Source organism: Leuciscus leuciscus (genome assembly GCF_965113295.1).
Source record: "Leuciscus leuciscus genome assembly, chromosome: 3".
NCBI classification, from domain to species: Eukaryota; Metazoa; Chordata; class Actinopteri; order Cypriniformes; family Leuciscidae; genus Leuciscus; species Leuciscus leuciscus.
In genome coordinates, this window is record NC_138727.1 from 63,309,953 (window position 1) to 63,323,631 (window position 13,679).

The window sequence follows — 13,679 nt, forward strand, 5'->3', positions numbered from 1 at the left end:
ACTAAAGCTGGTGAAAACCTATCTCAGGTCCACAATGTCAGATGACAGATTAAGCAATTTAGGTGTTCTAAGTATTGAGTCAAGGAGGGCAAAGGCCTTAAATCTAGATGAATTTGCTGATCTTTTTGCAAAAAAAAACACAAAAATCGTAGAATGCAGTTAATGTGACTGATTCTGAATATGTAATGCAAATCGAAAAAATATAATGGAAATGCAAATACATTGTTGAATGATTGGTAATCATGGTATTTTGCCTGTTAATGCCTATAGTGCAGTGCAGAAAATGATATGACAACAATAAGGTCTAAACTGGCCCCTCTAACAGTACAACTGGCCCCAGCTTGGCCCCCCCAGTTGAAATGGTCTAGAACCGCCACTGGTTGACGCCCCTTGCGCATATTGCCTTTACAAACAAAAAGTGTTTTACAAGATTTAAATCAATGTATTGTGTTATGTGAATGATAAGGGCAGGATGATTTTCACATCATTTTGAAGAAAAAACTCTAGGCAATGACATCCATTAGTCAAAAGTCTTATTGACACATATTTAGTATGTGTTTTGTGGCCTTATTTCAGAAACTTTAGTTTTTTCAATAACCATGCATAAACATTATTCTCTCAAAAATACAAACATGTACATGCATGTTGCTCACATATTATGTTAGCCCTGTTTGTGCTAAATAGAGTGTAATTATACCTTTGCCATTAATATGTTTATAAGCAACTGAAAAAAGCACAAATGTCAGGGCATGTCAGAACATCTCAAGGACCCCAAAAACACCTCAGACCCCAGAGGGTTAACTAAAAAAATTGGTTTAGGGTTTAGTTACCCTTTAAACCCCTGTAATATCGAGTTAATATACAAACACAAACATTTCACGTGTGAAATGTTATCCCATTTCTTCGAGAGTTTAAATCTTGGGTGTTTTTGCAATGTTGTAGCATCACTGATTCTTGCTGTGCGTGTCGACACGTTGACCGTTCTAAGATGGCGAGTGCGCGACATGTCTGGAGCGGTCGAATGTGTCGTCTACGTATACATATCTATGGTTTTATACACCTTATTTAATGTAAGAGCAGAATAGCCATTTCTAACTTGAATAGGCTTCGGTCTCATGTGCTTCCAGTTATTCTAGCTCTACAAAATCTGTCTGTTATGCTGCTTGATATTGCAAACTGTATGCAATATCATGGCATTTTATCTTGTTAACACGGCGTGACTAGTTTTACCATTTACTGCACTTTGTTGTTCTTTTAACCATTTGCCTATAACGGCTATAAAATAGCTTATTGCCTCACAAAATAAGGTGGATATGCGTGAAAGGGACATAAGTTTATCTATATTTTTTAAAAATAGACATGAATGAGACATGAGCAAACACAATCATAAACATCAGAAATGCTTCTGCAATGGCCTTAAACCCTCAATGTGTGTCAAGAGAAAATGTTTACAAGAAGATGTGGGTGATTTTGATTTCCTCTGAAAGCATAAGTGAAATAATGTGGGATCCACAAATAGATCGTAATAAATGACATGCAAATGACACTTCCCCCATTCTTAAGACAAGCCTTAAGCCTAGTCCCAGACTAAAATGTCTGTTTTAAATTAAACTTGCACTGGCATATCTTAAAATATGTCACTGTCGTTGTTTTGTCTCGAGATGCACATCAGCAATGTTTTTATTCACATCATCTGTGTTTCTCTGCTTGTCTTTCACACACATCTCAACACTCTCCGCCCTGTTAACAGTGCAGATCTGGGTGGAACCGTTAGAGAATAAGGAAGAAGAAACGTGAGAAAGACTGACGGAGGATCTGTGTACTTCTAATGATAGTGACTTACATCGCATTCAAGGAACACATTTGATCAGTTCTTGCTTTCACTGGATTGGGATCGGATCTGGTTTTTCTCTGGATATCTGAGACTGAAGTCAATCTGGAATGAAGGCAGTCATCATCATCTTCATCTTCATCACCTTCTGCCTGATCTCAGGTCAGTTCTTCACAGCTCAGTCTGGGTCAAATAATATACTATATTACCCAGATTGATGATATATAATAACCCAGAGTAAATGAACTTGTGTTTGGCAGGTCAGGTACTTTGTTTCAGAGTGTTTGGATGCACTGGAGGGAGTTTAATGTTCAAGTGCAAGTACAAGAAGGAGAGCAAGACTGATGATCAACATAAAGTGAAGTATTTCTGCAGAGACAGGAGCTGTAAGATGGGCATCAGTACTGATGTTCAGAGTCAATGGGTTTATAACGGGAGATTCGCTCTGTATGATGATGAAAACAGCAGATTCTTCACAGTGTTTATCAGGAACCTCAGCAGAGAGGATGATGGGGGATATACATGTGGAAACAATCAGACATGGAGTCGTGATGTTACGTTAGTGGACAAGAAAGGTACGTGTGACACTTTATAACTTCCTACAGCAATTATTTATTATAGTATTAAAGGTGCAGTACGGAAGATTTTGAGTAAAAATGAACAAAAATGAATTAATGAAAAAAAATTCAAAAACGGTTCCATGCCTTACAATGATTCAAAACGGTCAGATTATAATAAGAATCCATAGTTTGAACTGCCGAGTTGGATTATGCAGGGAAATGTCAGTTTTATGTTTAATGTCATTTTTCTTTGCATGTTCATGTTACTTCTGTAAAAAAAAAAAAAAAAATGTAACTTCCCTGTTCAAATTACATTTTCAGATGTGTGTTTTTCTGTCAGTATGTCTTGATGTAGGATGTCACGACTCTGATCACAGGCAACTATAAATATACCTAAAAACAACCACAATACACATTTTAAAAAAACACTGCAAAGAACATGACATTGTATGTTTCACACAGAGATGGCGATAGAGAGGACAAAGTTCCCTAGTGCACCTTTAATAACACTAATAATATTTTAGATTTAAGTTCATGTCACAAGGTTTTGTTGAAATCATTTTCAGAGTCTCGTTGTGGAAAGTCTGTTATCCTGGACGGGTATCTTGGACAAAAGACGATCACTTTCCGCTGTGAATATGATGAGAAGTTTAAAACACACACCAAAGTTTTCTACAGACTGAACGAGGATCCTGTCCATGTTCTGAACAGTTCACGATCATCACAATCATCTGAGGAGAAGTTCAGTCTGTCTGACAGTCATGAAGATCATTTTACTGTGACCATTAGAGATATTTCTGCAGCGGACGGTGGAGTTTATTTATGTGGAGTGGAGAGAGACAGATCAGATCATCGACCTTCAGAAACATCAATTACTCACATAACCTTCATTAAAGAGATTCAGCTGAATGTTTCTAGTGAGTTTAGTTTATTTTAATTAAAGAATCCTTACAGCTCTAATGTAAATCCCTCCTGACTTTTAATAATGTAATAAATTAAGAAATAAATCTCGCTTTGCAGGTCAAACGTCTGTCCAGGTTCAGGCCTACTCCAGTAAATCAGTCTTCATCACGTTTAAATTTCCACAAGAATTCAAAGGAAACAAGAAGTTTATCCAGAAAGATTCATCTCAGGAGAAGATCTTCGTTGATGAACAGAATCAGTGGGTTCATCATGATAAAGTGCACATGTATGATGATTCCAGTGAAGGACATTTGAAGGTTTTCATCAGTAATTTAACCGCGGCTGATGAAGCGACGTACAGATGTGGAGTGAATATCACTGATCATGATCTGTTCACTGAGATTAAACTGACAGTAAATCAAGGTAAAGAGCTTCTGGGAGAACCTTCATTTTAGAGACTTAAAATAAGAAAAAAAATATTTTTGATATTAAATTTTTTTCATATTTTGTGTGTATAGTTGATCATTTTCCTGCATTAAGCAAAGCATCTGCTATTATTGGTGAAAGTGTGAAACTCACCTGCAATTTCCCCGAGAAACACGACGAGACCTTCACACACATCTGCAAAGAGAACAAGGAGAAGATCTGTGAAAGCATCAGTTCATCAGAGAAGAAACGCTTTGAGTTTTCTGCCGGTCCAGCAGGAGTTTTTACAGTGAGCATCAGTAATGTGAGCGTGAGAGATGCTGGAGTTTACTGGTGTGGAGCCGAAACCAGAGACACACATCTGACTTCTGTCTCTCTCACCAATCAACATCAACTCACTCCAACTAGTACGTACAGTGACCATAAATCAAATAACATATGCATATATTACAGCATATAAATACTTCTCCTTTTCTTTGACTATTGTTGCCTCCAGTGGTCGGACGTGAAGGAGATTCATCTGAGATCAAATGCCCTTATGATGAAAACCATTCAACAGAAATAAAGCATCTTTGTAAAGGAAAGTGTTTCACTCCAGATGCTCAACATATCATTCAATCCGATGAAGCCCATGTTAATAATCCAAAGATTTCAGTAAAGGACGAGACTGAACTCAATCTCTTCACTGTGACCTTGAGTGACCTGAGAGCAGAGGATGCTGGGATATACTGGTGTGCAGTGAAAGAAGCATTTAACCTTCCCATTGAGCTCATGATCGTCCTGAAAGATGGTGAGAGTGTTTTCTGGGGATCATCTCAATGTTTTCTGTCATCATCCTCATGTGTTTGTTCTCTCCAGCGCTCTTCACTCATGAAGCGTCTGTCGGAGGATCGGTGTCCATCAGACGTAAGAACGTCAGGACTCAAACACAGAGGCTTTTCTGCAGAGGAGATCAGCCCAACATCTGTGTCCGAGACGGAGTTCGTGTTTCATCCAATACGAGAACAAACGGCCGATTCTCTCTGACGGATGAAACCTCAGCTGGAGTCTTTACTGTGAACATCAGCAGTCTGACAGAAGAGGATTCTGGGAAATACTGGTGCGCTGAGGAGACTTCTGGGTCGTTCATATTCACTGAAGTTCATCTACATGTGACTCAAGGTAAAATATCTTTCAGCACAATGGTGACCACAAAAACTCAGACATACCAGAAAACCTTTTAAATTCCAAAATAATAGAAAATGAAACACTAACAAATCTCCCCCTATATTAATATTGAGCAAAACACATTAAATAACTCTTAATTTTAACATACTCTCCTTTAACAGTCAGAAGCAAAGCATGCTGGGAACTAGAAATATGTTGTAACTCATTCCATGAATGTGTGTTTATATGTGTGTGTGTGTGTGTGTGTGTGTGTGTGTGTGTGTGTGTGTGTGTGTGTGTGTGTGTGTGTGAACAGCGAACATACACTCACATTTATATGGGAATATGAATGTGCAATACATGTACACAATAAAGGATACAACTTTTTGATTATTACATGTAATGCTATTTTTTGTCTTCATTTATAAATGCTTTATATGTATTAACATATTGCAGTATATTGAAAAATATAAGCACTAGCTTCCCATATTATGCAATATATCACATTATATTTTGCAGTATATTCCCATATATTTTTTGATCCGTATAGATCATGCTTGAGTCACACACAGACTTCAACATTCAGCATGCAAAACACAACCTGTAAAAGCATTGGTAGCTATACTAAGTCAAGAGTAAACCTAAAGTAAATGAAAAAGTAATGAATGAATGAATGAAGTAATGAAAAGTAAAGAACTCTCAGTTATTTTAGTTACTAGAACTCTTGTGTAAGTGAACTATACTAAAGCTTTGTCAGTACAACATACTATTCTTATTTTACTTGGGTTTTTTAAGGCAATCAGTTTGCATGCTTTTTTAAGCAAGACTTACATTAGATTTTACAGTGTAAAAATATGGACCAAATTTACTGTTAATAAATCATTTTCCATATTAATGTTTTAAGGTTAAAGGAAATGTCTGTAAGCTTAATGAACAATATCCTGGCAGAAAATTACAGCACCATTTCTGGTTCTCTGCAGATTTTCTTCTTACAGCATGTTCATTTTTGGGTGAACTGTCCCTTTAAAGCAACATGCTGTGGTAAAGTCTAAAAAACCACAGAGAACAGGAAGCTACCAAAACCACAGTACAACTTGTGTTTTAGTTTTACTTAGTTTAGTAAGGTTCACAGAGAAAGCATTTCTGTTTACAGATGTGCAGAAATAACCCTCACCTTACTGTCATTTCAGACACACGTCTTTTCTGATTCTTGATCAGATCTGAATTTAAATCGTTATATGCACTGAAAAGATTATCGGATATCATCGGATACAAATTTGCAATTAATCATACATTTGAACATTCACATTGTTGTTGAACTGAATCAACACTGAACAGAATTGAGCTGAATAATGACTCTATTGTCTTTAAGCTGCTTTACGGCCCTCGTATAATCATTGCAACATACTTTTTGTTGTCTTCGCTCAAGGGTAAAAAGAATTCTGAAATACCTTTGCAGTGATAAACTGTTAGCAGATGTCCCAACACCAGACACATTTAGATGTTTCCTTCCCAGTCAACACGTGGGATCATGATCACAGTGACAACACCATTCTCATACGGTGATACTCACAGTGTCAGTAATATATGAGCTCATTGTGAACTGAAAATGTTCGGAAGGCGGTTCAAATATCAGTCACTGGGGGGAGATTCTACTTCCTGTTTCTCAACACTTTCACAGTGATGTCACAGTGGTGTCACATGGTCAGCTCACAGTGGCCCTCATTTATCAAAAGTGCGTACACCAAATTTCCAGCGTACACCTGGCGTACACCCAAAACCACGGTGACTTTGAGACTTATCAATATGGACGTTGGCGTACGGCACGCTCAAATCCTACGCCAGCTGGAGGTGGTGTACGCACGTTTTGAGTTAGTGCGGAAATGCGCAGAAAAACAATTCCTAACACCACAAAACGCACTGACAAACTAAAAGATATGATATATTATGACCCACTGTAAAAAAAACAACAACATAGTAATTATAAACGTCAGTGTTTATTTTTGTGCAACATGGACTTCAATGTTTAATTTGTGTGACTTTACCAAAGCATTTGATTTGTAGGCATATGTATTCCTTCAGTTGCGAGCCTGTGCGCTTTACCTGACGTTTCAAGCCTTGTTTATACTTTCGCCTGGCTCCGCAGCGCGAGTCTCCGCAGACTGCGCACGCACCTCCCCAAATATGACGCCCTAGGATGAGAATGCGTTGGTAATACTCTATACTCGACGCGCTCAAACGGACGAGGCGTTGTACTATTCTTTGAAACGATGGTTAAGCCAGGGTTAGGCCCGGCAGGTGCACACGGACTGGGTTCAGTAATGAAAGGCTTTCAATGACCAACAAATAATTCAGACTCAAAATAATAAAAATGACATTCTTCTTCTTTTAAATAATAATAATAATAATAATAATACAAATAATAATAATAACGACATTCTTCTTCTAAATAACAATAAGCGTCATTAATAATAAAAATCATAAGAATACTCCACATCACATCATCATCATCATCACTATTGTACAACCCAATACATGTGACGTGATACGAAATTAAATGCTAATTGTTTCAAAACACGTGCTGTAAAATAATGCATTGTGATAGGTCATTTGCTCATCCAAGTTTCTCTTCTTTGCCGTCTTCCGTGTGTCCATGGCGTAAAATGAGGGCGTGGGGGAAGCGGAGACTTGAATATATAGGGGCGTGTTATTCTAATGACGATCGTTTTCAGCCGCGGCATTTATCAAGGGCAGGTATTGCGTACACCTGGATTTCAAAGGTACGCACAGCTTCATAAATCAGGCGGTGAGAGGAGTGTAAGCATAATCTTACGCCAACATATACGCCCGTTTCTACGCAAGAATGATAAATGAGGGCCAGTATGAGTGCACACCCAGATATACGCTGAGGTTACACTTGTAGCTCACTGTGAACTCAGATTGTGAGCACATCACGAGTATCCTGGGAGCTCATGGTGAGATCACTGTGAGATCAAATTGTTGACTGGATTTCAATTAGGGGTGTGCGATATGACGATTTTTTTATTGTGAACAATTAAAATGTCTCCACGATCCACTTTTTCTGAAATATCGTTGTATCGTGATTTGTGCTAAATTGCATGTTCTATCAGTTGCAGTTCTATGCCTTTCATCAACGTCCCAACATGCAATAATACAATGCAAGTACGCAACAACTTGGGGTGTGCACGCTAGATGTCGGCGTGTTAACAAGATCATATACATTGCTCGTGAGATTTAGCAACACAGTGACGATGGTAGAAAACACTGAGTAATTGTTCCCTAAAAAAAAATGCAACATCGGTAAAATGGAAATGGTTTGGATTTTCCACAACAGACAATGGCGCAAACAACAGTTATTTGCAAATGTTGCAATGATAAGACTCGCACGTCGGATGGCAACACGTCAAATCTTTAAACGCCTCAAAAGAAAACACCCGAAAGAATATGCTGACAGTCAAACTGTGAGGGGACCCCACGTGAGTGCATCAGGTACAACCAGGGGTTAAATTGGGATTTATTATGTGGGGGGGCTCTCACTAGGGGGGTCCGGGGGTATGCTGCCCCGTGAATAATAAAAAATAAAAATAAACATTAAATGGCCATTTCTGGAGAGTTTTGTGCAAAGAAATGGAGAAATTGAGTGTTACATGATATGTGAAAAACTGCAAGGTTAAGAGCATACTTTGCATTGTTGTAGTATTAACAGGTATTAGGACATTTAGCATTTACATTACTGTTAATCAGCAGTGGTGGAATGTAACAAAGTACAAATACTTTGTTACTTTACTTAAGTACATTTTTCACATATCTGTACTTTACATAAGTAGAATCAATATTGCATAGGTTACTTTTGACTTTTACTTCATTACATTTTGCAGCAATTATTATACTATTATAATAAGCAATAATTAATCATTAATAATTAATTAATATTAATATAAGCAATTATTATAATTATTATACTTTCTACTCCACTACATTTCTACAACGTTTCGTTACATTTTCTGATCAGTTTTTCCCCTGCCAAAACAGGGATTGAAAAAAATCTCCTGTTTTCGGTGCTGATGCGGTGGTGACGCGTTCATGTAACATGTAGGCTAAGGGTGGCGCTGCCAATAAAGCGCCTAAAAGCTGTCACAAAGTACCGGCAAAAGTAATGATTATGAATATGTAAAATATAGCAAGGTTATTTTAATTGTTTATTAATGAACAAGTGTTTTCTAAAAATTACACATGCAGCAGTCTGTTTACTTTTTGAATTGTTCTGTTTAAAAGAAGTCATTTCAAAATTTCTATATTTATCGGGTCTGTGAGGCAAGTAGGCTACCTTATACGCTGAGTTTCGGTTCATTTATGAGACGCGCTCCAGTTCCAGCGCCGGCACCTTCATGTCGTGTTTATCTATTGTCTGCTATATTTAAATGCTAAAATTAAGATACAATTAATACAAAACGAAATTCATTTTAAAGAAAGGCTTTGTGCTTTCTATGGAAGCTTGTTTCCGCCACTGAATAATAAATAAATAATAATAATTGCGACTTTTTATCTCACAATTGCGAGTTTATATCTCGCAATTCTGACTTTATTTCTCAGAATTGCGAGATATAAAGTCAGAATTGCGTTAAATAAAGTCGTAATTGCGTGTTATAAAGTCTTTATATCACGCAATTCTGACTTTATAACACAATTGCTTTCTATACACATAAACATCTTTTCTCAGAATTGTGAGATATAAAGTCAAATTCTAAGGGAAAAAAAGACGGACTTTTTTTTTTTACCTCAGAATAGTTTATATCTCACAATTCTGACTTTATAACATGCAATTTCGAAGAATATCATGCAATTCTTCTCCCAATTGCGACTTTATTACTCAGAATTGCGACTTTATATCTCACAATTACGACTTTATTTCCCAGAATTGCGACTTTATTTCTCACAATTCTGACTTCATATCTCGCAATTCTGAGAAAAAAAAGTCACAATTCTGACTTGATATATCGCAATTCTGAGAAAAAAAGTCAGAATTGTGAGATAAAAAGTCGCAATTATTATTATTTATTTATTATTCAGTGGCGGAAACAAGCTTCCATAGCTTTCAGAGCGCTCACATCCGTAACATTGTTTTTTGCTCATAAATGCGAACATGAAAAATAAAATAAAATGAATATGTTATGTTCTGTGGAGAGTATCCGGTGGGTAGCCTAGTGTTACTTTTGGTTTGCGCAGTGTAATTCACAGAATTACAAAAAATATATTTTGCCACCTAAAAGTTAAAGATTTTTTGTGTCACGTCCACGGCATGTGTAGCCTATTTCCCTCATATTAAATATTAAACGCATGTGTAGACTGATATTTTTCTAAAGTCTGGACTCCTTTATTAAGGGAGTATGGATATATAAACAGTTTCAATATATTGGTATTAAATGCATTTTCTGAGAATTTATATTTCAAGTTTTTACTGCAAATGTCACGTCCATAACGCAGAGATGGGGACTCGAGTTTGAGACTCGGACTCGAGTGCGACTTAAGTCGCACACAGCGTGACTTCAGACTCGACTTGAGACTCGTCCTCGAAAGACTTCAGACTCGACTCGGACTCGAGCTGCGGGACTCGTGAACAATGTTTATTATTAGGAAACGTCTGACGAGCTCGCTGTTATTCCCCTCCCTCCGTTACCTATAACCTGCCTACGTAACTGCGGCGCGCGGTCACACATGAGAGGACAACAAACATTTCGACTGCACCGGCCGCTGGCTGCTGTGCCATTCATCGTAAGCTTTGGGTTTAAAAACTTCAACAGAACTGCCAACTGTCACGCATTCACCGTGAGACTCACGCGATTGACACTTTTCACACACTCTCACGACACACATCCATTTTCTCACGCACAGAAAAATCGCGAAGCAAAGAGGACACGGAGACCGACAGACTAGACAGAGCAGGTACTTAATGATATAAAAAAAAAATCTCAGCTCTCAAATTCTGTCAATTCTATTACGAAATTCAAACAATAAATACCGTTTTGGCGCTTGTACTGTAAATGTGACGTGACAGATCCCTAACGGCACGTGAACCGACCCTTTCTATTAGCTAATAAATAAACACGACGCTGTTGAAAGATACAGTACAACTTACCGAAATGTATATTCCTCATACATGATATCGATCAATCAGTGTTTTTCAGTGTTTTTCATCCACGGAAAGGGGTCAATAAAAGTATATTTTTATAATAGTATATTTCACATCATTTGGTTCGTTGCAATAGTGTTTTGCATTTAGCTACAATGTGATGTTTTGCAGTTTTGCACTAAATAGGAGTATGTCAATTTTAGTACTGTAAGTGTAAGGTATAAATTTTTTATATATTTGGTCTTATAGCCCCACAGAGCCAGCACAATAGGAGCCAAGGCCTTTCATTATAATTCAGCGACAGACAAGGGAGTCCTTTTTCTTCAGAAACTCAATTTTTGGTCTGTACTGTATGTTCATGCTACAAGGCAAAATACAGATATTAACTTAAAAGTAAAGCATTCTTTGTGTTTTTGTCATGTTGCAATAGCCTGTTTACATTGAGTATATACCAAAATCAAAGCTGATACTGTAATAAACTAGATGTACCGCATCGCGGTACAAAATATGACCGCCGCTCAGGCCTGCACTGGCTTTCCACAAAAATAAATGACGTGGAGTAATTTGGCTGTATTGCGTGTTTATGTATATACCTAAAAAAAGTAATAGTATGTGCATGTCTGTCTGTCTGTGTGTGTGTGTGTGTGTGTGTGTGTGTGTGTGTGTGTGTTTGTGTGTGTGTGTGTGTGTGTGTGTGTGTGTGTGTGTGTGTGTGTGTGTGTGTGTGTATGTGTGTGTGTTTGTGTATGTGTGTGTCTGTGTGTGTGTGTGTGTGTGTGTCTGTGCGTGTATGTATGTGTGCGTACATGTGTGCGCGTGTGTGTTTGTGTGTGTGTGTCTGTGCATGTGGATTTGTATGTGTGTGTATGGGTGTGTGTCTGTGCGTGTGGATGTCAGTGTGTGTGCATGCTTGCGTTTGTTTGTATTCCTGCATGTGTGTGTGTGACAGTATCATCCTAAACCAGCAACCCTTCGCTCAACAGTACCATCTACAGGCCGATGAGTGTACAGTCACTAAATGTGCACATAAATGAATTTATTTTATACCCCCCCATGGATGAAATTCTACAAAACTTAGCAGAGGATACCCCCAGAGGATGTCAAGTTAATCATACACATGAAATATGGTGCAGTTCTGAACATCTCCACTGAAGATAGGGGCGATTAAAGCAAAATAATATTGCATTTTCATTTTTTATGGGAGGGGCGCAAATCACAAATGAGTGATTATGGGCTAGGTTGATGTGGGCCCTTAAGAGCAACATACCATAAAAATTTCTTCATCCTCGGTGCCACGGTTCAGGTAGTTATTTAGGAAAAACTGCATTTTGGGGGGTTTGGGGGGGCCCAGCGCGGGGGGGGGGGGAGTGGCCCCCGGGGACCAAACGAAATTTTTCCGTAGAAGTCTAGTGGGGCTACATGCCCACCAAATTTCATGTTCCCCCGTGTTTCGGTGTCCCTGGTATCGTTGACGAAAAATTTACGGGGGCCCCAGCGCAGGGGGGGGAAGTGGCCCCCGGGGACCAAACGAAATTTTTCCGTAAAAGTCTAGTAGACCAACATACCATAAAAATGTATTAATCCTCGGTGCCACGGTTCAGGTAGTTATTTAGGAAAAACTGCATTTTTTTGGGTTTGGGGGGGCCCAGCGCGGGGGGGGAGTGGCCCCCGGGGACCAAACGAAATTTTTCCGTAGAAGTGTAGTGGGGCTACATGCCCACCAAATTTCATGTTCCCCGGTGCTTCGGTGTCCCTGGTATCGTTGACGAAAAATTTACGGGGGCCCCAGCGCGGGGGGGGAAGTGGCCCCCGGGGACCAAACGAAAATTTTCCATAAAAGTCTAGTAGACCAACATACCATAAAAATTTCTTCATCCTCGGTGCCACGGTTCAGGTAGTTATTTAGGAAAAACTGCATTTTTTTGGTTTTGGGGGGGCCCAGCGCGGGGGGGGAGTGGCCCCCGGGGACCAAACGAAATTTTTCCGTAGAAGTCTAGTGGGGCTACATGCCCACCAAATTTCATGTTCCCCGGTGCTTCGGTGTCCCTGGTATCGTTGACGAAAAATTTACGGGGGCCCCAGCGCGGGGGGGGAAGTGGCCCCCGGGGACCAAACGAAAATTTTCCGTAAAAGTCTAGTAGACCAACATACCATAAAAATGTCTTCATCCTCGGTGCCACGGTTCAGGTAGTTATTTAGGAAAAACTGCATTTTTTTGGTTTTGGGGGGGCCCAGCGCGGGGGGGGGAGTGGCCCCCGGGGACCAAACGAAATTTTTCCGTAGAAGTCTAGTGGGGCTACATGCCCACCAAATTTCATGTTCCCCGGTGCTTCGGTGTCCCTGGTATCGTTGACGAAAAATTTACGGGGGCCCCAGCGCAGGGGGGGAAGTGGCCTCCGGGGACCAAACGAAATTTTTCCGTAAAAGTCTAGAATACCAACATACCATAAAAATTTCTTCATCCTCGGTGCCACGGTTCAGGTAGTTATTTAGGAAAAACTGCATTTTTTGGGGTTTGGGGGGGCCCCAGCGCGGGGGGGGAGTGGCCCCCGGGGACCAAACGAAATTTTTCCTTAGAAGTCTAGTGGGGCTACATGCCCACCAAATTTCATGTTCCCCGGTGTTTCGGTGTCCCTGGTATGGTTGACGAAAAATTTACGGG

At 39.3% G+C, this 13,679-nt stretch overlaps 1 protein-coding gene across 3 annotated transcripts in view; it reads left to right on the forward strand.

Moving 5' to 3' along the window:
* LOC309495394 (polymeric immunoglobulin receptor-like) overlaps window positions 1-13,679 on the forward strand; it is a 66,605-nt gene that overhangs the window by 46,811 nt on the left and 6,115 nt on the right. Inside the window, exons 1-7 of one of the 3 annotated variants that reach the window (XM_082165138.1) lie at window positions 1,231-1,993; window positions 2,092-2,406; window positions 2,958-3,308; window positions 3,412-3,717; window positions 3,813-4,127; window positions 4,217-4,510; window positions 4,579-4,881. The exons of 1 other annotated variant lie outside the window; for it this stretch is intronic. In XM_082165138.1, the coding sequence (XP_082021264.1) occupies window positions 1,942-1,993; window positions 2,092-2,406; window positions 2,958-3,308; window positions 3,412-3,717; window positions 3,813-4,127; window positions 4,217-4,510; window positions 4,579-4,881 (1,936 nt within the window). In that variant the 5' untranslated portion in view covers window positions 1,231-1,941. Of the gene's footprint in view, window positions 1-1,230; window positions 1,994-2,091; window positions 2,407-2,957; window positions 3,309-3,411; window positions 3,718-3,812; window positions 4,128-4,216; window positions 4,511-4,578; window positions 4,882-13,679 lie in introns of those variants that run through there. One more of the 3 variants, XM_082165139.1, reaches the window with a different exon arrangement.